A 27,510-nucleotide genomic window follows, 5' to 3' on the forward strand; every position below is an offset into this window, starting at 1 on the left:
TGAAGTTAGATCCAGTAAATATTGGCATACAGATTTAACTTCTGCATCACACACCTGAATTGGTTTGTAGAAAGTCTATGGGCGTTATGGAAAGACAGAATTACTATACAAACCAAGCTGATCAATAAATATCTTCCCAGTTTGTACTGAATTGTTAGATGAAAAAGATTGTTATTTTTGTGTTTCCTCTCACATGAAAGTTATGCTGGCATATCAAAGAGCTGTCTGAAATGAGCAGACACCAGCTGCTGGTTCTGGTTTTTGAAGTACCTAACTCACCTGTCCGAATCACAGACATAGTTTCAACAGCACAAAAATAAAAATACTATAATTACCTACTATAATGTAGTAGGAACCTGATAGTCCCAAAAATGAATAAAGGTGCAGAGTAGAAAAAGTTTAGAAAGCACTTTGCAACGTGAAGCATTGTAAGTGTGTCAGAAGCTGGATAGTGAGGATAGCAATCAGCAGTCTTGCAAACTCCTTAAGCAAGTGCAGTCTTCAAAGAACTGAGTTTCACTTCAGGTCTTGACTTTTTTGACACAAAATGCAAAAATTTGACAGATGACTTATGATCTACTTTTCAGTTTTAACTGTGAAAAAATGCTACTAAATTTCCACTCTTCCCTTTTTAGGTGTGCAGATGCACAAGGACTTCAGCTGAGGAATGGACAGGATATGGCAAAGAAAATGAGAAATTATGCTTGGCAAGTTCACAGGAATTAGCTAATGACAAGACACATTTTAATGGTAAATTTTGTTTTCAATCTTTCCCTGGCTTTCAGAGGCATTGCTATGACATCAATATTGCTATGATTATTCATAGCTTGTGGCACTTTAAGCAGTAGTTTAGTACAGAGAGGAAAAATTATAGTCCCAGCAATATCAGCTTCTTCAGTGGAAATAGTACCTCACCACCATGTAGGATGCACTTAAAAAGCAAGAGCAACAAAGGCTGTAAAGGGCAGTTTAAAGTTTAAAAACAATAATATAAGGTTATTTGTTTTTTCTTTTTTAAGAGGGACAAATCTCTTGGATAAATCATGTAATCTTTCATTATGTCCAGGTTCAATATCTGAACAGTGATATTAATTGTTTCCAGGAAATGAGTTTCCCAAGATGTGCTGGGATTTCTTGCTACCCTAAAGGAGGTAAAGAGGCAGTTTATTCCTGTGATCAAAATGTTCTTGCTCTAAAACTTGTAAATTTCTTACCTTGCTGCTGTGCCGCTTTTTGCTCACTGAGGGAGAGCCGGGCTGACCAGGGCTGGGAACAGCACTGGAGGTGGCAGAAGTGGTTCCAGAGTGGGCATGAGATCCCTTTTCCACTCCTGAAGCAGCAACCAGAGGCGACTGCTGTAGAGAAACCTTTTGGAGCTCTGCAGCCAGCTGCTTGGGATCGACCCCCGGGGACTTTGCTTTATCTACTGGATTGAAGAAAGAGAGCCCTGTGTTGATAACAGCCAGCACATCCAGATCCATCTTGTCATGCTACAGAGACAACAAAACAATCCTGACAAGTTTTCGTGTCATCTGCCTGTGCACTTTGAACATGCAAAAGGCATCCTATGAAAAATAGATATCTCTCCCACAGCATCAACATCCCAATTCCAATCTTTGTGTGTTAGTGCTACTTATTAGTGCTCTTTACCTTAAAAGCTTTCTGAGGAGGTACTTCTAGGTGAAGAAAAATGAGCCTTGCTGATAATTTTGAGTCAAACTGGAGCAAATTACAGTTTTAAAGAATAGCCTGTGCTATCACTCATTGTTTGAAACTGGTCCATTTTCACTAAGTATCTGAATTTTCTTGTAAAAGTTTAAATCTCCTTTTAACTTTTTTTAAATCATCCTGGACAGAACATTGAACAGAACAGCTCCTGAGATAATTTACACAAAAATATAGAGAAAAAAAGCCTCAAAACTTTACTACCACAAATTATTCACAGAAGAAAAAATGTAAACAAATGAAGGCTGAAAGCCCTGATTCATCTTTCCTACATTACTCACACCTTTGTGAGGCATCTGTAGTAGGAGTCTGATTGCCCTCCCTGATGACCAGGAATGAGTGGGAGGAATTTGCCCTTTGGAGATAGCAATTTCTATCTAACACAGAAATGAAGTCAAGTAAGTTTCATATCTGCTAGACTGAAGAGAGCTAAAAGGATGCTAGGAACAGCTGGGTCCCCAGGTTCTCAGAAGCAGGAGAGGTTTAAAACAAAACTTCAGCTTTATCATGCCTGCTTGGCTAATTCATTTTTCTCTCAGAGAAAATGGAGATTGCTCCCTCCTAAAGCACAAAAACTCTGCCAAACCTCAGAGGTAATGGCAATAACTCTACAGAGTTGTTCCAACTTAGATACCACTATAAGATTGCAAAACTAGGAGGAAACATGCCTGCAAGAATGGAAAAATTTTCCTTTTTTTCTGTTCCTTCTCATTTTGAGTTTTCTTCATTAACAAAAAAGCTGGTTCATTCTAGTTTTTGTTCTTTCCAAAAGTGATTTCAATGCTTTTTGGTGTTTTTTTAAAAAAATGTGGGTAGATCTGCTTCAAAGCTCTGTCATAGTCTTTCAGTTACTATCAATAACATCAATTTTCAACTAAAGGTAATTTGATAGTAAGTATATTAATAGCTAGGAAATTTTACATTGTTAGAAAATGGAGGACTCAATCCAGGTAATTTAGGTTCTAGTTGATAAAAGAGCAGCCACAAAACCACAGAACCCAGAGTAAACTCATGGTATGGTGAGAGAAGCAATCTTAATCTGCATTGAGCTTGCTGAGGGGGTGCATTACCACTAAAATTGTGGATGTTGATTCGAAGTTAGCTTAGATATGACTGATACAACGACTGAAGCCTGCAGTTGTGGCATTGATTGAACAGCAGGAAATCCCCCCCAAAAGCACTGCCATCATAGAACTCACAAGACTCTGAGTACTTGCTATTGCATCCCACTATCCAGTAAATATTGGGTTTTTGTCACTTATAGCAGGCCACAACCTTTTATTAAGTTAACAGGTATTTTCATTGAGGTCTTTTCTGACATTGACAATTCTACAGATCTATGAGCATAGGCCTTAGGACCTGTGTGTTTTCTGGACTTGCTGCAGTTTGCTGGGAGCTTTGTTTTGGCCTCTCTGCTGCAACTGTCTAATGACCAGATGGCTACAACCTAAATTTGTCTGAGTTACACCTCACCTTGTACAGTGGCGTGGTATAGTGCCTATTCTTCATTATTTTGCTATAGAAAGGCACAGATGTAATTGCACTGTGCAGACTGAAGTATTTATGACTCCAGATTAATAATGCAGTTTATTATTAAACAGGAGCAGAGGCCTGGGGTGGCAGCAGAATTTGGACACAGGGTGACAGATGAGGCCATGGGGACAACAGCAACTCCCTGGCCAGGTACTGACACAGGTGCAAACCCAGGGGCTGGGCAAAGTAAACTTTAGGGGCAGCAGAAGGAAAAAGGACAACAACACATCACATGTAAACCTGACAGCATACAGCACCCCCAGGTTCTTTTCCTCTGCCCCAGCCTCTAGGGCTGCCTGGGGTTGTTGTGACCCGGCTGCAGGACCTGACATTTTCTCTTGATGGATCTCATGCAATTGGCCTTGGCCCATCAATCCAGCCTGCCCAGATTCCTCTGCAGGGCCTTCCTAGCCTCCAGCAGATCAACACACCTGCCCAAATTGGGGCTGTCTGCAAACTTGTTGAGGGTGCGCTGTATCCCCTTGTCTTGGTCCCCTTTCTATCCATGCAAATATTTGGGATCTAACACCAGAGCTTACAATACTAACATACTAGCTTATACCACATCCAATTTTCAGCTGCTATCCAGCCCTACAACATCAAAGCAACTTCTTGTCTCTCACCTGCCCTCACTGGCTCGTGCAGCTCCAGGTGCTGGGGATTCTCAGAGTCCGAGAGCATGTTCAGGTCCCTAAAGAAAGCAAGTGGAAGCCTGAGACAAAAGAAACTCTTTCCTCATACCCTCATTACTGTATTAAGTAGGTAAATGAATAGTGGTTCATGACAGAAAGCAGCTCCCAAGCATGGTCCCTTCTTAGCTGATATATATTTGCAATGCTGTTAAAGAGCTGAGAAGAAAAGCTTCTTTTAAGGTGAAATCTTTAATGGATTTAATGCAAGTGTATGCATTTCTCATGATGCTTAAATGATTTTCATCTAAAGGATACAATTTCACTAGAAGTCCAGTTATTACTAAATTACCTTCTTTTTCTAACATCAGTAAATTCAGTGAACTGTATGTTTGTCATGAGAGGAGATTGTGACCTGACAATGGAGTTATCATTGTTTATAAAAGCTTAATTACTAGCATCTGATTCAGTTTATCTCTCCTTCTGACTTTAAGAGAAAACAAAATAAAAGGGTCTCCCACAGTCACAGTGAATTCTTGCTTATCATTACGTTGATGCTTTGTACTAACAAAGGTTCCACCTTAACAACTGTAAATTAAAATTTAAAAAGTAAAAAAAAAAAAAAAAGCCATGAAAAGCCAAAAAGAAATGGAAACAGAAAGATGGGGAAAAACTCACAGTCTTACACATATTTCTGCTTCCCCACTCTGCTGAATTATAATGCTCTGAACCTCTTCATAAGTTTTCCCAGTCAAGGGGATGCCATTCCACTCCAGCACCTGCATTCCTAAGAAGACAGAACAGCAAGAGGTCAAGGGCTCAGATTTTGACAAAGGCATCAGTTAGATCCTTCTTGCCTTGCTTTGACAAGACAATTTCATGTGGCATTCAGTGAATGTTGCTCAAATGGCACCAGACATTAGCATTTTCACTTCACACAGATTAGATTGCTGAATGTTATTGTCCCTTCAGCTATAACTTACCTGCTAAAACAAGAAAGGAGATTAATTCTCTCTGTTTCAAAGTTTGCATGCACTCTCCATAGTCTGGGTTGCATGATATTGAAAAATTTTTCCAATATCACAACCATGCACACCTACCAGCATGGCAAGAAAGCAAAACACTCTATATACCTTCCTGGCCAGCCATGGTCTTGGAAGATAACTGTTTCCTACAGTGATAAATTGCTGCTGAGAAGCTGAGCCTCAAAATGGAATAATTTGTGAATGTGATTAGATAATTCAAATATATTTCCTTTACTTTGTCACTTACAAAAATACAAAAAAGAGAAGGCTGTTAGATTAAATATTTTTAATGAAAAACATGTGCCTCCACATTTCAAACATCAGCCTGGTAGTATTCAGGTTTAAATTTTTCTTCTGTACCTTTTCTCATAAAAAATGGACCAAACAGATGAACGTACTTCATTGTGGAAGATATAGACAGAACTATATTAATCAGGCTGAAAAATACTGAATATTGATCTGATCTGCTGTGTCTTCCAAGTGTCCCAGGACTGAGTCAGGAGACTCAATATGGTTCAATGTATCTGTACAAGGAAGTTTTTGCAGAGTACTTGCACAGTATTTTACTCAGTATTTGCACAGTCAATCCCCCTATAAATCATGTGAGGTATATTCTGATAAGAAAATTTTTGGTTAAGGTGAAATGTTTACACAAAGCAACCCCTAAATTCGTGTCTGGGACTTACAACTGAGGTCCTGAGAACAGGGTTCAAATTTTGAATTAATTAGTCATAAGAACTCCAAACAGATGCACAACTGTCAAAATCCAAGCCTCTGGCTCTAGTGGGAAAAAATTGCTTAATGGGACAAGATAATGAATTATTAATAGTCCACTAAAAGCAATGCACTGCAAAATATCTGAAAACCACATCACCCACACAGCAAAGAAAACCACAAACACTTAGCTTGCTACCACTTACACAGATAAAACCAAGTCTTCACCTGGGTCATATTTTAATCTCAAAGTCCTGTGCTGTTGCATATAACAAATGGGAAAAATTGTGAAGTGAAATGTGGTGATAAACTCATATAAAAGCATGCTGCAAAATAAAATATAATGAAAAAATGTAATGGAATAAATCAGATTGAATTATTTGACAATGAAAGAATATGAGAAATAAATATACACATTTGTATTCCAAAATTTTCCACTGGATTCCTTGAATTAGGAGTTGAAATATCAGAATTGCTCATAACTGTTGTCAGCCAGAATTTATCATTTTGTTTGTAGAAGTTTACGGAAAAACAAACTGTGCAGAACGACTAAAAAGCAATGCTCAGAAGGCAGTAAAGCCAGCTGCCTAATGTCAAAATAGATTTGACTTTTCCTAAAATTTAGCCCCTTTCATTTACCAGCCATGATTCAAAAACATGATCTTGCTTTTGCTTGTTAAAGCAGATTTGATTTTAAACTCAGTTCCTCTGGAATAAAGCAACAGTAATTATGAACAAATTCATTTCCCCCTGATTTTCAGTCATACAAATATAACAGCATGAGCAGGGTCTTTAGGCTTCTAGAAAGGAAGGAACTGAAGTTATTTTTGTCTTTTTTCTTTTTAATGTGTGCCCTCATAATGCTATCATGGCATAGGATGTAATGTATGACATTATGAACCTCATGATTAAGAAAAGCAAAAGCCCCATTTCCATGTAGTGGCGAGGAACAAGAACAAAGGTTGAAAGATTTAGGTATTTGAGAGAGCAGCTAACATCCTTTTATTACCAAAAAAAAAAAAAACCAAACAAACAAAAAAAAAGCTTTTTCAACAAAATACTATGAGTTACTTGAGCTACTATTAACAACTCACTGTTATTTAAAAGACTGGAAGGGAGAGCTTAGCTGAGTACAACTGCAGGATTTGGGAACCAAGTCTGATTTCCACTGGTGAGAGTTTCAACAGGGTGTGGAACTGTGCTACCGTCACTCCCTGGTCAGAAGGGCCACACACCCACACACAAAGCAACAAACTGAAAGGAAATTGAATTTCAGCAGCCTCAGCTAACACACAGATCCATTTAGGTTGTCAGCTCAGGGGTATTTTCTTTTTATTGTGTGCCTTGTGGATCCATGAGTGTTTAAAATCAAGCAACTTAAACATGACTGATCAGACTGATAGCCCTTGGGTCTAAGAAAAAAAAAATGTAGGTGAGAAGCTGATTTCTCTTTTCTCAGCATGTAAGTGCTATACACATTTTGTTAAAAAAAGGTAACATTACAAAGAAGACCTTTAGAAGTAGTGTAAGTCTAATTAACAAAAAGAGAAAAAAAGTATTGAGAAGTTACAAGGGACTTGTGATAATTTTTTTTTTCCTAAAACCAATCACATTCTGTCACTAGTCATTGGTAGTTAGGAAATGATGGTCAAATTTACAAAAGTTTGTATGCTTCAGGTCATCAGTGCAGTAGGTAAGAAATAAAAAAAAAAAAAAAGGAAGATGAGAAAAACCTGCATTGCTCCATGGAAACTCTGCTGACTGAGGAAGTACTGGTAATTGCCCTGATAATCAAATATATTATTTCTTCTAGCATTTTTCTTTCTTTCATTATTATTTTACTGGGTGAGCAACAACTTCATTTTAGCAATATCAGCTCCCACGCTCTCAATAAATATATCTTTCATTCCATCACCCGGGTGATAAATCTGTACTGTTTAACTGAATGTGGTTGTAGATATAACATTCCTATTGATAAAACAGCATAAAACAAATTATAAAATATGCAGATAGAATAGGTCTCTGTATTACAGTTTCTGTCAACTGGAAGGCACAATATTTTTCTCAGTTTTCACTCATATTACATGATTTCTAATATTTTCTCTCCTAAGACTCATCTTTCAGACAGAAGCTAGGAACATGATTAAAGTTGAAATGGAAAGGAATCTGAAAATCATCCAAGGGTTTGATTACTCTAAACACAAGTCTTGACATAGTTGATTCAAATACAGAAATATTAAACTGAACCAGGGAACATCTCTTGAATTTTGTTCCCCTTTGTAACATAATGTAAACTATTATAAAGCTAATCTCAGTCACTTTTAATGCACTGTTATACTGCAGCTTCCCTTATTCAGTATACCCAAGGCACCCAAGAAGTGGAAAAACTTTGTTGTTTGCTGTGTCACTAAGAGTTTGTAATTATTTCCAGCTCTACTTGTGTATAAAACCTATTAGTTTTCCATTAATTTTAAAGTCTCAGAGCTGCTGTCCTACTAGAATTTAAAAATATATAAATATTACAATCTTAGAATACAGCCTCTGATTTTGGTTGCACCATAGTTATACCCACAGATTGCTGGGGCTCATTCTCTGCTTCTTCATAGTCTGCATTGTTTATTCATATACATAATAAACATGTCACTTTGAATTGCATTTTTCACTGATCTAATGCTCATGTAGGAAAATGAAATTGGACTCCATAGATTAGCAATTTCAATCAGTAAAATAAAAATCAGTGAATATTAGTATCTTTCTATACCAAGTAAAAATTAAAATTCAGAAACATTACTTTGATATCCCAGAAAGTGCTATAAAATTTAAATGTGCACTCAGAATAAGGAGAAACAATATAAACCTGCAGTCTAATACTCAACACTAAATTACTTTATGGTCTATGCTCTCCAGTTATTTTTCTTTTATTTCTAAAGTTTTTTGATGGTTCAAAATAGATTGATGAAAGTCAATATGTTAATGTATTTCCCCAAATGGAATGAATCACACCAAAACTCATTATTTTCTGTTGGCACCTTAACTTCTTCTTCCATTTGTCATTCACACTCAGGCTGAATATTTTCCACTTATTACAATAATTATTATATAGGCAACATTCACGATTCTTAGAAATGGATATGTTGTTCATCAAGTAGAAATTATATAATGGACCCTCCTATACCTTATGGCTGCTATACTACTATAAAATTACATTTAGAAAAGTATGGCCAGAGCAAAAGAGGGGTTCTTGTATTTGAGAGGTACGTGGCATTTTTTGGCAGCTATACACCCCACCACTGACTTCAGATTTAGATACGTGCTGGCACATGATTCCATAGGTCACCCTTCAGTCTGAACCATGCTAAAGCAACAAGTGATGATCTGCTTGTACTTGTGTGACCTAATTCGAGTTCTGGCAAGTTAAATGAAGCTTGGAGTTACAGTTTATGAAAATAAGTGTGATACAAATTATAAGTTTATAGTGCTTTCACCATTACTACAGCCTCAAAGATCAGTTTACGTTAGAGTTGCAGACAGATGATCAGTTATACCACGCTGAACAAAATGTTGTGGTGCATTATAATTATTCAGTGTTTTAGAAAAACAAGTGGGGTTTTTTGCAGCATGGTGTTCGTCACAGTATATCACAGGAAAAGCTGGCTCCTACTGGTTAATTAACATGGCTATAAATAAGAAAGCCAACCAGGCACCTCAACCAATTACATTCAATCCTAAGCTGCTGACATTTCTCTGTCAGGGAGCTGGGTGGTGTCAAAGATCAATGAGCTACCCAGGAAAAGTCCCTTTTTAAAGAGGGGCTCAAGGAATGAGCTCTGTCTGTTGGCACATGAACATCAGGTGAGTGCTTGTCTCTGTCTCCAGACCAATCCTCTGCCTCCACAGTGTTTCCTGAAGCTGTAGAGCAGTGTATTTACTTTGTTTTCAGTAACATCATATAGGAGATGATAATGATTTTACCAGAGAAATTACCTTCCTGTAAAATGCTCTAATTGACTTGAAAGTCTTAAACATTTCATTATTAGGCTGTATTAAAAAAAATATATATACTCTGCTTTTAAAAGCAGTTTACTATGAACTCAGATTTTTTTAAAATTATGTAATAATATGAAGAATGAACAAGTCTGTTAATTCCAAGTCAACTTAAGATTCACCTAAAGATAGTTAACATCAAGGCTGTAGGAATTTCCCTTTACTGTCTCTTTCATGAATGGTAAATAGCTAAGAACATTATTTTCCTGGGATTTTAATGCCACATGTGATGCTTTGCACTCCCCTGTGCTGGGGCAGGCATTGGACTCAATGATCTTTCTGGGCCCCTTCCAGCTAAGGATATTCTGTGATTATATTCTGTGATTCTATGAATGAAATATGAGTGGGAATTTATGTATGTAGAACTCCCAGAAGAATTTTGCTGGAAGAAAAGAGTGATTCGTGGCACATAGGTTAGCATGTCATCAAGATCCTAACTCATTAAAATGCAGTTTCAAAGGACACTTTGCTCAGGTAAGGAAAAGTAGCTTTAAAAAAGACAAGGCAGAACCGTATTTAGCAAAGCACTGTCTAAATCAAAGTGCAGCCTGAAACTTAAAAAAAGACTGGCAGGAAGATAAAGAACAGGGTGAAGACCCTGAGATAAGAAAAAAAGGACAAAGAGTAACCCAGCAAAAATTTCCAGTGTCTCTCAGGGGTATGAGGTAGAGAAACAAAAGATAACCATCAGCTTCTGAAAGTGTGCAAAAGGCACATCTCTGAGACCATCAGATGGTTGTCAATTTATGATCCCAGAGGGTGAGAAACAGGCTCAGCAGTTGACATCCCTTGCTCTCTGGACATAGCAATTGCATATACACATCCTGGTGCTTGGGACAGAATGGCTATATTTGAAAAGAACAACGGGGAAAGAACTAATGCCAAAGTTACTCCTAAATGAGGACCCCCAGCATGCAGAGTCTCTTGGGGCTTCCTGCAGAGTCTCTCCTCACGCAGATCAGGGGGTCTCACCCTTGCTTGGTGAATTCCTGGCTGGTTTCCAGCAGTGTCACCACTAAGGGGCTACAGAGGCCAATTCAGAAAATAACGGAATAATTAGGATAATTTAAATACTGAAAGCCTGCTAGGAATGAGCAAAGGCCATGGTTATGCATTGCATGCCAATGCTACTTAAGGTCATTTAGAAACAAGAACAGAAAATGTTTGTGACTCACAGTGAGCAAACACCACTGTTAAAGCAAAAAGTCAAGTCTTAATGAGAGTGGCTGAAGACCTTAAAATGCCAGTCTGTCACATGGCATAGAGTGAGAGCCTTACTTGATGTGTTTTAATAGGAGTCACTCTGTCAATAATCATCCTCTGTACCCTGGGAGTAATTTTACAGTTCTGACATTATGTGATTATTCAAATATAAAGTAGAATTTACACACTATTATCTCATTTGTGAGACTCATGTAACCTGAAAGCTGAGGAAAGTGAATACAAATTTCTGGCCAGTGCTATGCAGTTCTCATCTCCTGTATGTATCTATTTTTCATATAATGCATCTAATTCTCCTATTAAGAAAAGTTTTTTGGAAATTACACTCTTTATAATACAAGATAAAGTAATTCCATGATATTACCTCTGAATCAACTTGTTTGTGTTCTAAATCAAGCTGTGCTTAATTTTTCCATCATTGGAATGACTTCATTTAAATGATCATGTTTTATATTTCTCTTGTAGTATCTAAATGTATGCTTGTACAAATTCCTGACACATACGTGTCCATAGCTGTAGAAAGTATGCAGAAAAAAATTGTTTGATTATTGGTTGGTTTCAATGGACCACAAGTGAAACCACAAGTGATAAAAGATATATTTTTTTATTATTATTCTAATTTTGAAGAGATTTAGAATAATAAATAAAGGACCATGGAAAGCAGGATGTATGTCTGCAGGGAACAACTGTCATGCACACATGCATACAGCTGCTTTGGTTTTACCTTCTTTTGGGATTAGAGTCAATGTACCAATTTTTGGCAGTAAAAAGGTACGTGTCTTGCCTCAGTAGCTGTCTAGGAATTTTGAGTAGTTAATGAATGAAGAGAAGCAGGTTCCTCTTAGGATGGCTCATCTCAGCTGACACCTTTTTGGAATGAGATGAATCACATCCCTTCTTCCACTTATGGTTAGAAAAAGAGCCCATAATACAAGGTGAGGTAAGATATTTACTTTCCAGACACCTAAAAATATGTGTATTGATTCCCTCCTTTGTCACTTAAAGTGATAAATCTATCCAGGAAAATGAAAAGGACTTTTTTTCCCTCAGTTTAGCAAACTGACAGCTGTACCTTATCTATGAGAAGAAGGAACTGAAAGACCAAGTGCATAAGAAATCTTACTAACAGTAGAGTTGTAGGAGATAGTACTTGTCAAATAGTAAGGACTGGGTATTAACTCTCCAACTTCTGTATCCCTGTAGCTCATTCATAAAGGGATTTAGTGATAAATGTTAGGCTTATTCAACTCTAAGAAGTAGAGGTTCCATATGTGCTAGAAAAATGAGAGACACTAATAATTACCTGTTAGAACTAACTGTCATTTTAACGGGAAGTTGAAAAACTGCAGGATTTCAGTTCTCAATAATTACTTGTTCTTCAGAGTTTAGTGATAGATGTGGGCACAAAGCTCATTTTTAGGAACATCTGATTAGCAACATTAATGGTAGTCCTGCATAATTTCGGTGCTGCATTCAGAGCAAAAATGTTCCCTCATGGTGTTGAGGCTGCTCAGCTCAGCCAAGATCGATCAGAGATCCCAAAGTAGCCTTTCCTCAAAGCTCAAGCCATGTCTTGCACAAACTGAGTTAGGAACTAAAAATCAAAACAAAATCTGATTTGGTTAAATGTGGTTTGTGAGAAGCTTTTATGAGTAGAATCAGAGAGATCTAATCAATCTAGGTATGAAACTTGTGCATGGTCATATTTAAGAGCGTAGTTCAAGTGGCTGCACTGGTTTTGATGGGATAGAGTGATTTCTTCCCACCTCACTGCAGAGTGAAAGGCTGTGCAGGGTGTAGCTGCCTGCCAGGGTAAAAACACACTTACAGAACTACAACAGGAATTAGAGAAAGGAAAGTGAGCCCTTGCAATGACTGTCATACATCTCAGTGAGAAAAGTCCATGATACGCTACTAAAATTGTCTTAAAAATAACAATATAAAAATATTTACATTTAATTTCAAATTAAATAATTTAGAATAATTTATATTCTTCTCAATACCTTAGAATGTAATTCTGTTGGTGTTTACACATCTTTAACATACTTGTTACTGTCAGCTGAATTTTTTTAATTGCTATCTCTTTATGCAAACTTGATCAAAGAGGTAGCATTATTCTAACAAATAGGTTCATTGTAATAAGCGTAGGATTCATGCATGACGAAAGAGCATTGCAAATAAATGATGCAGGATTACACCCATAGTTTTGCCATTCTCTGTAAGGTTCTTTAAAAGAAATTTGAATGCACAAGTACTGAAGCTATTCTGTACATGCAAGATTGGATGGTGATTATCTGGCAGCTATATACCTAATCAGCTTCTATAAATACTCACATGCATACTAAATAGCAGCAGCTGCTATTTCTTCTCATTATCTACACTAAAACAAATGATCTCTTACAGCCAGTCCCTGTGTATTTATGTGTTTCTTATGATAACAATTAAGGTACTGAATTCACCGTGAAAGCACCCGAAAGACAAGCAAAACAAACTTATGATACCATTCCTTGACTGATAGCTACAGTTGTAGAAATTAAATTTGTGCCGCTCCAGGGAAAGCAGTTTCCAGCCTCTGTTGCCCCAAGCATGACAGCAAACACAGGAATAGGAATGCCCTGCAAGGCCCTGCTTGCAGCTGATGACCACCCAGAGGAGGACAGGGCTGGTAGCTCAGGGCTCACCTTTCAAACCTCCTGAAGGCACACAAGAGCTTTTCTGCTGAAGCAGCAGCATCAAAACTCCTAAGGAATAAAACCGCCTATGAGATGTGGTTTATGGTTTTGAGATGGGTCAAAAAGAGGAGAGTTGGGCTTGATGTGGAACTAGGTGATGGAAAGGTGCTGGAAAGATGTGTCTGTCCCCAGCCGGAGTGCTCTGTGACAATGGTGTGGTGCAGGTACTCAACCTACTGCTCCTGCTGCTGCACAGCAGCCAGACACTGCTGCCCAAACAGGCAACGCCTTGTCCTGCAATGATAATTGCAATAAATCTGTCCGCTTTGATGCTTCCATAGCCTCCACTTAGCAATTACACTCCAGCCCTAAGACAAATTGTCCCTATTTCTTCAAACTTGTGTGTTTTAATTACATATCAAAACCACATTTAAAAACACTGAACTATTACCAAATTCCAAGCATGGCATCCTCACATTAACTTTACTGGTACTGCAGCAGCTTATTCTCCTTCAAATATATGTCCAAGTGAGATATTGAGCATTATTTTTTAAACTGCCAAACATAAAAGTTAAACTGGCATTTCATCTGTAGACTCAAGCTCAAATATATATTTTGGGTCAACAAGGACAAAGGAGTTTGATCACTTCACTGCTTAATCTTTTAAGACTTCTTTCATTTCACCAAAGTTATTGAACATGTATTTTTCCCAGGTGTCAAATATTAAAATTATTAGTGTCAAACAGTGTACAAGATTAAAACAACCATCTCTGTTTTTTCAAGTAAAACCTATAAATATTCTTTCCCAGGCAAAAGGAGAAAAAGTAGCTGCTGTAATTTACAGAACAAAACTTACATATTTTCTTTATTTTCCAGAAAATTTAAGTAAAAGGAGCCTCCACTCAAAGCTGAGCAATTGCATATATGAAATATTGGGAATCAGTAATGCAACAATAGGTAAAAATAAGGCAAAAATAAATGCAAGAAGTAAAAAAAATGTCAACTGAAACTGCAAATCCCCCAAACACACTGAATACAATAAAGAGTGAGTCACAAATAATATTGTATCCTTTAGAGATGAAAGTCTTTGAGCAATTTTTCTTTGGTGAAAAGTATCCAAGGAATTGCTAAATTGCCTATGAACTCATCCCATTTCAAAGGCATTTCTTTATCTTCACCACAACTAACAATTACTTTCTCCTAAAGTAACAAAACAGATTATTTTATTTTTTTTAACAGATGAAAATAAATACTGTATTTAATTATTGAGTGATAATATCATAGAATGCTTTGGGTTGGAAGAGACCATTAAGATAACATAGTTCCCAACCCCCTGCCATGGGCAGGGACACCTTCCACTAGGCCAGGTTGCTCAAAGCCACATCCAAACTGACCTTGATATATATAGAATATATTTTAAAGAAAATAATAAAAGTCCAATCCCTTTTCCCCTGTTCATTCCAGTGAATGGAAGCAATAGAAATACAGTTTCCAATCTTTTTCTTTCTTTGTTCTTTGCTTGGAGGCCTTTGGGAACACCCCTAATTCTACTGTATCTCTCTTCACAGGCAAATGAGAATAACCAAACCCATAATCTGTCCTGAAAATCTGCAAATGTAAACTGCAGATGGAAAATTGGTTTCATTAAGAGATGCATCTCTTCAAAGCATGTAGTTTTACAAATTGAAATTCATCAAACTGACTTTACTTGTACCACTGATTTCAGTGACAGCTGAGCACAAAGCATGATGTTCAAATTGCAGATCTAATACTAATGCTCATGTTCCAGCTAGGGATGATGCTACTGGGAGGGCAGGTTCAAACAAGGAAGAGGAGATATTGCATCTTGCAACATAAATAAACATCTATTCATACATCACAGATAAATATGTTGAAATTATGGTATCTTGTGGCTCATCTGATACAAGAGATATACTCTTATGTTTTCTTAACCTGTTTTGCTTCCTGAAGAACATGATATACAAACAGGTTATCCCTAACAGCTTTTTCAGGAATAACAATTATTTGCAGTATTACTCTTTCTGGCTGTCATTGTAATAGCCCATAGTCTAACTAATTTTTGCTAATATACTCTGCAACTGTACAAGTGATATAAACCCCTTGGACTAAATAGTTAGTTGATGTAATCAACGTTTCTACTGAAAGAGACAGCAATGTCCATGCAGCTGTAGCAGTAAACTTGCTTAAAGATGGTGTAGAATAATTTATGTGACTGACAGAATAGCTAGTTTAATTTCACCCATAAACAGATCAGAACACTTAGGTGCAGTAATTTAGTTTTATGTGTTGCTATATTGCTGCAATTGAGGAAACTGTGAGATGACCCCAGGTCATAAATTTAAAGCCAGCAAATACAGAAACCTTTGTATTACCCATGGGGCTTATTAAGTCTTCACCTATAAAAAATGCATATTTCATCTGAAGATATGTGATTAAGGACGCTGAATGAGAAATTCTTCATGTGAAACATTAATAAATATAGGGAGATCCTTTTGTAGATGCCTTGCAAAAGAATTCCTGTAAAACACATTCAGAATTTGGGATCTGGGGGCTGTCCATTAGGGGGCACCAAATTTTTCCACATCTCTGAAAAGTGTAGGCAGCAGAGAAGAGTTTATCTGCTGTAGCTGTCAGGTGCTCTCCCAGCTAGTCTCCGTTCAGAGACAGAACCTCTGAGGCAGCATTGCAGCCCATCCATGTGCACCACTGCAGGGTATTCATCCAGATAGAGCAGTGTGTGCTTCGTGCTCATGCTCAGTAAAGCTGTTTTATCATATCTGCCAGTCTGCCTGCATCATATTCAACAAGGATCACTGTTGTGCTTGAAGGTATTTTCAGTTCCTTCTTTGGATCTCCACTCCTTCCAAAACACTGGGAAGTGTTTTTCTTGTCTCATGTTCTCTACAGCTATTGAATCAGAAGAAAGCCCCTGTTTTGGAACTAATCAGTCAGCTCCTACTGTGTGAATTGCAGAGGTATTACTATCACTGAGACAGGCTGATACTTCTAAGAATACTACAGTGGTCTGCGAATAAGATGATGAAAGATTTATCTTTTCTTTCTTTAGTACTGTCTTATCCTCTCTTTCACACAGGAACTCTCAGTTCTTTCTATTCAGTGCCTTCAGACCCATCTGAAATGTATAATCAGTTAATGTAATACATAACTTTGCTTTAGCTAGACATAAGTCAATGCTTATTTCTACTTAGCAGTTCCAAAGTTGCCTGTATGAGCAGCAAATGTATGAATTATATGGATTGATTCCACTTCACCCACACTATGACAGAACTCATTTAGCAAGTGTAGAGCTCACACCATGATGAGCATTGCCTGGAATGACTCATTTCCTTTTACTGTCATCTTAAAGGTTAATTTCATGGGGTGCTGTTCAGCACATTATCTAGTAATTAGGAAATAATGAAACCCTCTGTTCATTGGGGTGACTGGTCAGCATCTGCCAATGACCCTGTCATTGCACATGGGCAGGTAAAGGGCACTCATCTTGCCCATGAAAATACATTCTGTTATTGAACATATATCATGAATAGAAATTATGAACATCGAAGTTTGTTTTTCACCACACTGCTTTCCTCTGTTTTTGCCTTTCATTTCCTCCAAACAGATCATGCTAATGCCCTTTTTCTCTCCTTCCTGCTCTTTTTCACCTTTTGCCTGCCCATAAAGTGCAGCCTACCCTTCCAACACTGGCCTGTCCCATATTTATTGTGCATTTTGCAATGCAATCTGACTGCACATGAGCAGTATCAAGTTCACAGGCCTGGGTTGAAGCAGCTTGGGTGCTGCTGTGCAATACAGGATCTGTTAGCTGTCTTCTGGCTCTGATGAGAAGTGGTCAGGAAGAGGAATTGCCTCTGAAAAGTTGAACCCTCATAGAACAGAGCTTGTGGGCAGTACCAAAACTAACACTGCTTCTCTGGGTATCTTTAAAGGCTGTTCCAGACATGATTCCACCTGATGTGAGCTGTTTTGGAATGGAAAGTTAGCACATGAGCATGCAAAAAGATTGCAAATGTTTTCCCTGTGTCTGTAATTTGAGTTTCTTTTAATAGATGTGTATCACTGTGTCTCTACTCTCTTCTTACTGATCTCTTAGCAATAAATTTATGAAAAGGAAAGAAAAACAAATCAAGCCAACAGAAAATCCTTTACTCTTCTGAAGACTAAGGAACCACTCTAGTAGAAGCACTACTACAGGATGATTGTTCTTTATCATCAAATTACCTGTATCATCTTGAAGGCCTTATGGACTTTTTAAGATTTAATACTTCTTGGTTATTGACATGCCCTTTTGGTTTGGCAGCAGTGAGTCTCCAGGGAAAGGTCCCTTACAGTCAAAATTCATGGGTACATGCAAAATATTACATAGGTAAGTGGACCTTAGGTGTAATTCTTCTTGGCATTCAGAAATAGACACAGAGCTGTAGCCTCATTATTCAGTATCTTTCTACAAACTTCACTAAAATTGCAAATAACTTTTTTCTTTACTTCCATACTATCAAAAGGCAGACACTTTTCTCCCAGCTTTTCCATGTGAAGTCTTACTATTACTCAAAAATCCAATTTAAGGTCTGAATGAAAGTATAGAGTTCTTTTAGACATTTTATTTTAGACTGACAGTGCTTACTTCCAAAGAGAAGAACATTTAACACGTTATAAACATAGGAATAATGTACTTGCTAGACATAAAAGGTTTGTGACATAGCAGTACACTAATGAACAATCCCTTTTGTTAATGTAATACACCTAAAAAAGAATCAGTTGGAATGAGGATCACAGTGCTATGACTGAAGCATTTCATGGTTCCATTGGAAATAATTCCTAAGAAAGCTCCTGTTTTCATAACTATATGGGTTGGGGAGTAACAGAAACATGTGCAATAATACCAGGGGAAAATGTCCGTGAGATCAAGAAAAAGTAACTGTGTTGCACTTCCGCATGATATTATGACAAAAAAGTACAATTCCCAGAAAGTACCTGAATTACCACACTAAATATTAAATTTGGCTTTATAATTTGGAAGATGGACTACTTGGAAATCAGGAAGCAAGATCCAAGTAAAAACAAAATGGTCCCAACCACTTGTTTTTAATGAAATTCAGTGGTAAGCACCATTTCAGACAAAGCTCTCCTTAGAAGAAGAAGTATCTGAGCAACTCAACATCATCTGTGTTGAGGAAGGCCCAGAACTGAGGTTTCTTCTTCCCTTGGCAGGTACTGAACCCCACTGCATTTCCACACAAAAGCAGTCAGGATCAGCTGCACCATATATATGATGGCTTGGAAATATTCTACATGTTTCAAATGCAGTGTGAACCTCTGCACAGCTGCTGTGTCCTTCCAGAGACTTCAGCAGAGCTCAGACCCTGGAGAACAGAGCTGCTACCTGCCCATGTCTGCCAGACACTAAGGTTGGCTGTCTGAAATATCTTTGCCTTCAAATGTTTTTCATTTCACATTCTAGTCTGATTTTATGAAGGAAAATGTCAGTACATGCTGACCTAAAAATGCTCATTCCACCACATATCATTCATGAAATCTGAGCTCCAATATGCAGAGGAAATAGCTATACTATAAATTATTGTCATCTTACTGACTGGAATGAAACTGTTTGCAAATCCTTGCATTTTCTAATCAATTAGATCCTCCCCCAACCACCCCAATAATGACTAATTCAGTTTTTCCAGAAGTGATAATAAAGTACCAAAAAAAATGTTTGAAAAGTTGCCTAGAACATGTTAATGTACCTATATAGTAACTTCATAAGTCCTCAAATGAACCATCTTTTTTAACATTAAATTATTAACAACTCTTCATAATGATTCTTATGGTCTTGGAAGAATTTGCACACACCTACCTAGAAAGTACTTTGAAATAACAAGTGACTAAAGAAATTCTGCTTTCTGCAGTGCCTTATTCACAGGCAGAAAAATGAGCTCTCTGTAGTCCTGTTAGCTGCTGAGAATTGTGGTTTGCAAACAACATATAGCTCTTGAGAGCCACTGAAAGGGGCTGTCTGTCCGCCTGAATTTCAGCAGAACAAACCCTGAGTGGGGACAATTCACCTTGGGCCCTGAATCTTTGTTATGTTTTACATCAATATAGCATTCCATAGAGTGGCCAGGCTGGCCTAATATTCCTGGAGATTCAGATTTCAGGAATGAGATTGAAGGTTAAAATTGCTACATGTAAACACAAAATGCTTCAATACACTTTTTGGAATCCAGTGGCAGGAATAATTCTCCATAAGGACATAGCTTTATTTAACCTGTACTTCAAGATGACCCTCACTTTGATTTCACTAGATTTTTATTTTTTTTTTACTACAATCACATCAAACTGCTAGTCTGCAAGTTTGAACCCACAGCAATCTGCACAATAGGAAATGGAATTAGAGTATTTTTAGCTTCCCAGTTCACTGAAAAGTCACTATCAGTGGTTATGCAAAAGGCTTTTTCACACTGTAGTAAGATGTTTTTTGGGAATGCCCATGTATATGAGCCCAAATAGATCTTGTCCCTTATAAACAGCAGATAAAATGTCCTGATTTTGTTTCGTGAGATGGGGCTCAGCATGCTTGAGGTAAGCCTATAAAGTCTGAATTTTAGGTTATTAGTGAGAGACTTCATCTAAAAAACATACCTAAGCTCCCTGCGGAGTGAATTGAAATGGGAGGGTGTGTTCGATGACTTCCACTGGTAAGAAAGATTTGCCTCAGTTTAGGCACTGAAGGATTTACATTTGTCTGGTTTCTTTGTAAATCTGCTGCACAGAAGCTGGCCCTTGAAAATGAAGACATGAACCAGAGCAATACAGGCACATATCTTTGATGCTCCAGGCTGAGATTCAAGTCCCTATCATCAGTCTCAGCAAGCAGCTGGGCAAAGGGGCAGGCACAGTGGTTTTATGTCTCTGCTTGTGCTATTTGCTATCAGGTATAACATGATCTAGAAAATATCTATTTTAACAATCCCAGGGAGATTTTTAGTCTGTGTTTGACTAAAGATGCAGGTTTATCCCTGAATATCTTGGAAGCAGTAACTAAACCCATCTTCTCTCCAGCATTGCCCAAACCGGAAAAGCCACACACCTCCTGCCACCTCTGCCAGTGTGTATTGGGAGTCCTGACACAGGAAATACACCTGCATCTTCTGAGGAAAACACATCCACTTGTATCTTAAGAATAGTGAAAGAAGGAATTAACTCTTCTGTGGAGACAAATGAGCCTTAAAAGTACTCACTAACACTTCAGAGAACAGGGTAAAGTTAATACTTTTTTTTCCAATGCAGTAATAAATTAAAGCAGTCAAACTGCAAAATGGAAGTAGAGGATGGAAAGATTATTAGTATTCATTTAAGACTTTATCCTGTGTTTTTGAGAATTTTTCCTTCCCTTCCTGTGCTCCTTTTAATTTTGTTTCATCATTTTCCAGCTTCATTGTGCTATCTACTTTTTGCCAGAAATGTAATTATCAGAGGGACTCAAGAAGGGATGCTGGCTCTTCACTATCTTTGCTTCATGGGGACTGTAAAATCTCTTTTCATTGCGATGCTGCAATCAATGTTTCCAATTTTAGCTGTCTAAACAGCAAGTAGTGCTCACTACACTATTTTAAAACTCAGGAAGACCTATTGCACTTCCCACAAATAGATGACCAGCCAGTGACCGATAAAAGATCAGCCAGAGTTACACCTGTGCTCATCTATAACTCAGGGATAAAAGGGAAGTGTGACAAGGGTAGAGAGAAGGATAGTGACTTACTGCTTCTGTTCTGGTTTTCCAGCTATTTAGGTGCCCATGACCATTCCAGTCACGCTGCATTTTCCAAGCAGCATGCAAAGCACGTCTGTGATACGACAAGAGACTGCTTTGATAAGATGGACAGCCATTACACCTGGAGTGCCTTTGCAAAAGACCTTCTGAAACACTCTGGCCTTGCTTTTCAGCACTTGATGCTATCCAAAGTAGCCAAAAAAAGTATCAAAGAACTTGTTAACAGAAAATCTATTAACATTTTCTTTATAATCTTTTCATGGACTGGTCAGTAATCCCATTGCATCCCCCTATCCTTCTGAGAGGACTTGAAAGAAATCATGTGTTTCCAATGCCAGTAAATAACAAGCTTTAAGATGACAAGGACTTGAAAAGCTATGATTGAAAATTTATTATCTGAAAACACATTAAGAGCTACATTCCCAGGGCATGGCTGACATGAAACAGGTTCTGGAAACTACCTAGTTGTCACTTTTAAATGGAGGAGTGAGAAAGCTACCTGTATTCAAAGATGTCATTACCCAGAATTCAGGAAAATCTTTAAACAATAATTCTAATATTACAATAGCCTCTACTCAATATTGATTATGGCCAGATTCATCTTACTTATACTAGACAACCAAAGTACAGATAATCATCTCCCCACATGGGCCATCTCCTCTCTAGTTTATTCATTAGCCTTATTTACATTCTCCTCAGAGGAAGAACTATAGATAGTATAAATACTGTTTTTCTCCACTTAATGCAGACTACTTTATGCATGAGGGATTGCTTAAACACCATGAACATGTTGGCTGTCTTTCAGCTTCCATGTGCAGCCTTCCCCAGATTCAAAACTGCTACCAAAGGCTCTCATATTTCTTAGTCTCTCATATTTCACTCTCATTTCTGGGTGGTCAACTGATTGGTATTTTGTAGTAGATTTTCACCTAACAATGCAGCTGCTCTCCTTATCATCGTATATAAGTCCTTGTATCCTGGGTCTGCCTTCTTCCATGAACTGAAGGTGGGGAGCTAGACTGCTCTCTGATGGAAGTTATCCAAATTCCTCTTTTTTTCCTTTCCCCTATCATATTTTGCTTTGGGTGGAAGTCACTTCCCACTGGTCTAGATGTGGCCCTCTTTTGCCAGGAAGAGCATGTTTTTTGGCACTCCCTGTTCATCTCATGTGTCAGTTTGGTGTGGAAAGTTGCTTGGTGACAAGCAGTGAACATGTTCTCTCTACTGGCTCCAGATTTTGAGAGAAAGTATTTTTGTTGACACTGTGGCTATGGTCTGTGGATCCAAGAGGTCATAAGCTGTGCCATCCCATGAAAGTCCAAAGAAAGGCTCTAAGTCTTAATATGAGGAATGATTCCAGTTTTATTTGACCCCATATTAGGGCATTAGAGAGAGTTAGCTCTGTATCAAAAGTCTTCTTCCAGAAGAAAATTGTGACAATTGAATATATAAGAATATGTACAACTTTATACATGAGGGGAAAAGAAACATGAATAAATATGGATAGGAGGAAATAGGGAGACCTCCATTTCATTTCCTGAAGGCATCCTCAAGTACTGAGTTTGCAGTTTTCTAAAGATGAAAGAGATCTCTGGCATTCCCAAAGACCCACTCATTTAGAATGCTTTCCTAAGGGGAGCCAGCCATGCGGCCTGGGAAACTTTCAGCACAATTAAAGGCAATAAACACATTTAGAAAAGCTGACCATCTCTTTCTTAGCAGGTGAATCAAATTCTAAAAGGTGCTGAGCACATTTAGGAACTTATCCTCAATATTTAGACTTTGTTGCTGAGGACATTGGATGTGCTTTTACCTACTCTTGAAGGCAGGTGGCTCTGACAGGACCCTTGCAGTGTTTTCATGAGCAATGTTTCCTGCATCCTGAGAAAAGTAATTATTAATTTAGATGAAAATAAGTGCTAAAGGATTGGACTGAGGGGAGGGCACCATTAACTAAGATCACATCTAAGATGGAACTCTCCAACAGCAGTGCAGTTTCTCTGCTCTGACCTACTTAACACCTTTAATAGGTCTCATTATCTTTCAGTATCTTATGTCTATCAGATAGTTTTTCTTCCAGGAAGTTCTATTTCAGTATTTTTCATGACGAGAGTTTTTGTCTTCATATATATTATTTTCCTGTTTTTTAAGCTTGAGAAGATATATTTTAAATGATCCATACATATTAAAAATTGACATGCACGCATAAGGGCTCAGGACAGGTTAACAGAAGTCTGACTAATGCTGCTGAGTGAGGTATAAGCAAAGGCAGTAAGATCGCCACAAATCAAGTTCACCATAAGTTTTTTACAGAGCTGGTTTACCAGAATTTCTAGAAGACTGGAAAGTCAGGGAATGTCTTCATCTCAGTGAGCCTCAGATGACCTAACCATTGCAACACAGCTTGTCTGGATTGAAAACTTGAAATAAAGACACCTGTTATCAGTTCCCAGTTCTCTACTCAGCCTACTGAAATGGTCCAATCAGAAATCTGGAATGCCAAGGGTATCCAGAAAACTTGTAAGTGTAGGAAACACACATAAACATTTCATTTCCCCTCCTTGCTCCATGTTCTTCTGTTTCTGAAAAATGCTGGCTGAAATGCCACTCACTCAGTGGATTCGCCAGGTGGAATGGAACTGAACTGTTCCTGTCAGCACGAGGGGGAGCACAGACACATCTATCAAACTGACACAGCCCTTGCACTTGATGAGCTCCGTGGAATGAGTCCTCCACCCACAGTTTTTGTTACGCCAATGAGTGATGAATCAGAGATATTTTTGACATTTGAAAGCAATTCAAGGTGAGAGAACCGAGGAGAGTGGTATTTGCCAGTCAGGACTATAAATAAATTTTTCAGCACTAAGACTCCTCCAAAGCTTTTTAAATAGGCTAAAATTTTATGTTATTCCCTAAGGATAGGAATGCTATCTCTGTGTCATTTATTTATATGCAGTCATACAGAGAGCAGGTAGGAGTTTGTCTTCCTTCATAACCACAATAAATCCAACCTTGTTTCTTCAGCCTTGTTTCTTATGCTATTGGTAGGATTTTCAGACTTAACCCAGTGCTTTTAGAATTAGAGGAATTAATTAAGTTGATGGGATTTTTCAGAGTGATTCATGTTCTTAGAAAGGCTAATGAGTCAAGATACTAACTTGTAGTGACATTAGTAGATGTTTACTTGATGACTGTTTATACTCTAACTTGCAGTCACACAGCATTTAATCAGGAAAAGTGACTCATGATTACTGAAAAAAAAAGTAATTCATTTACAGATAATGACATGCAAAGTTTTCTTTATTTTTTCTCTCTGTGGTGTGAGAGACAGCAAATAACTTGAAAAAGAAAAGAAGGCCAGCTTCTATTTTCAGAGATGTTGGTAAATCCAACAGTCTGGCTGGATTTACCCAGATCAATATGAGAATGATTGAAGACATCAGTGGATTTTAGCTCTTCTGAGGGGTAGAGGTTAAATGGGCACCAGCCACATTTCCACTAAGCCAACCACAACTCACAGTGAAGTAGAAAAAATTCTTTGTTGATCCCTGATATCCATCTAAAATAACATAAAAAGTAAACTAGGTGTAAAGGCAAGACCTAAAGGTGAACGACAGTGAGAGGAAATGTTTTTCTTGTATGTCATAGTCAAAGTGCATTCTACAGGAAGCATTTTTTCTCTCTGAGAGAACATTTAACACATCAATACTGAAACATATTCTGAGACATTGTGTGGACAAATTCTACAGATGAAATATAGGGATTTTGATGGAGTTGATATATGACAACTTATCCAAGTCTAGGATACTTTTATAAAGGTTGGATCAGAAACATGACAACATAGGATGGGAGAATGGAACAAAGGAGTAAATATTTTACTCTCACATTCATCTTCCTATAAAATAAGAATAAACCTTCAAAATATATTATGTGAACAGATTAAAAAGTAAATTTCTATGTCAGGTTTCTCCTGTAGTTATTGTAAATCCAAGATGTTCTTGATCACTGCTGAAATGAACCAAATATGGTGAACAGAGAACTGCTTTAAACTTCAATTTCCAGAAAATTTCTTGGTAAAATAAACCAAAAGATTACAGATAATTCCAATCTGTAACTGCTCATTCTCTTTCTTGAAATGTCCAGTCTTGGGGAAATGTTGAATAACCACATTTTCCTCTTTACTTGCTTGGTATTGAAACAAAGCATGCGTGATCTAGCACAGTTATGAAAGACCTACTTATTTGTACAGAGGGAGCCAAAACAAATACTTGCTTCAAAACACACAAAATTAAGGTCAATTCTTTCATCATTCATGCACAAAAAATAACACTATTCTATCATTCAATGAGTAAGATACTACCCATTAAAAATTAATATCAGAATCAACTGTATAGGCCAAAAAGAAATATATTTCTTTTTAATTTTCTGTTTAATTTCATTGCACATTGGGGTTTGTGTCACTTTGGGGGTTTTTTTTGTTGTATATTATTAACATTTTGGCAAAGAAAGCACCAAGGATGTAAAAAGCTACCGGGTGAATGCAGGTGATACTGTTTTGTAATACCCACAGAATAATAAAACTATTCCTTATAAATACCTTTTGTAATCAATTTACTAAGTTTTTCTGCCTGCAAAGTACTTTTGATTAAATCATGACTTTTTTTTGCTTGTTTACCATTCAGAAAACTTATGTGAATTTAATTCTGCCTGGAATAACTATTCTTCCTACTTTTCTTCTTTTGTTATTTTTCCCTGAGTTCATGCTTTTATTTAAGAAAAAAGAAAAAAACATAAAAGAGTTTAATGAGTTGTAGACAAATGTACTCTTTTGTTGTCTATGGACAGTCTGACACTTCAGGTGCATACAGATTTGTAAAAGGGAACTAGAAAATAGCTATAAAAAGAGAAAGTTATAAAAAGAAGGTGGTATTCATGTAATCACGGAAATAAACTGTTAGATTGATCACATTGCAATAATCCTAGAAAATGTATTGATAATGAAGTTATCACTCCGTCTAGCTTTGGTAACCTAAAAAATGATGTGAAATTGAATGCAGTTTTCTAAAACCCAATTAAAGAAGGAAGACACTTTCAGTTCTTGAAACAGAGGTCTAAGTTAGGTGAAATAACTGCTTTTCTCTGGTTACTTCTTTTTCTCTGTTGCCTGTTGGGGCAGGTTGGATGGTTACCTTAAATTGGACAACTAACATTAGAAATGACTTATAGGGGACTAAAAAAAAAGTTGTGCATGTAACTGGGAGACAACTGGATCTGTTTTACCTGTGCAACTAAGAAATACGATTTCAAATAGAAATTAAGTCATATAAATTAGATATGAAATAAAACTAAGAAACAAAAGTAATTTCCAACAAGGATACTTAGATGATCAAGATTAAAGGTTAAAGATCTTCACAACCCATGTCCATGAAACAGGATGAGGACATGTGGCCATGCAGACATCATGTTGACACATATTACTGAAGACACGCCCTAATAATGCTCATTGTGGCAACTCTCTTTGGCCATAGAAGCCATAAAATCACTTTCCATCAGGTCTTTTCTGCTTTGAGCATCGTGGAGGTGTAGCTCTCATTCCTTGCACAAGATTGCATCCGTTGCGCAAGAGAAAATGTGTGTTATAAATAATCATAACAAACTCCCAACAGTCCCATGGCTTCATATTTTAATAATGCATTTATCTTACCTTCTATAAGCTTCCCGGTCTGCTCTGCATTGCCCCCAGGCAAGATCTTGGCAATGTAAGCTCCAATTTCCCCACTGCTTCCTGGAATTTCTTTCCCACCTACAACTCGGATTCCCAGTCCATTGCCTGTGATCAAAAGAAAGAGAAAACTCTGAACAGAAATGAAGCAATGAATAATTCACTGGAAGGAAAGGAAGAGAACAAGACATCAGAGGTTACTGAAGATGTCCCAGATAACTTCTGTCTGTAGCTGGAAAATCAGGGTTAACTGCAGTCACATCTGATGCTCTTCTAAAGACTTAAATTTGGGAATATCTTCTTGAGCAGCTACTGCATGACTGACATAACACAAACAACTGAGTTATTAAAAATTACATTGAAGCTTGTCCTATCTTCTTCTGACAATCTATTTGCAATATTAATAAATTGA

At 37.4% G+C, this 27,510-nt stretch overlaps 1 protein-coding gene across 1 annotated transcript in view; it reads right to left on the reverse strand.

The window, feature by feature from the left end:
• Positions 1-27,510, reverse strand: part of PCLO (piccolo presynaptic cytomatrix protein) — a 322,461-nt gene that overhangs the window by 81,313 nt on the left and 213,638 nt on the right. The window contains exons 10-13 of the mRNA XM_058023738.1: positions 27,081-27,206; positions 4,566-4,674; positions 3,882-3,949; positions 1,215-1,426 (exon numbers count right to left, since the gene is read on the reverse strand). Of these exons, the coding sequence (XP_057879721.1) occupies positions 1,215-1,426; positions 3,882-3,949; positions 4,566-4,674; positions 27,081-27,206 (515 nt within the window). The remainder of the gene's footprint in view (positions 1-1,214; positions 1,427-3,881; positions 3,950-4,565; positions 4,675-27,080; positions 27,207-27,510) is intronic.

This window comes from Melospiza georgiana, chromosome 4 (genome assembly GCF_028018845.1).
Source record: "Melospiza georgiana isolate bMelGeo1 chromosome 4, bMelGeo1.pri, whole genome shotgun sequence".
In the NCBI taxonomy this organism is placed as follows: domain Eukaryota; kingdom Metazoa; phylum Chordata; class Aves; order Passeriformes; family Passerellidae; genus Melospiza; species Melospiza georgiana.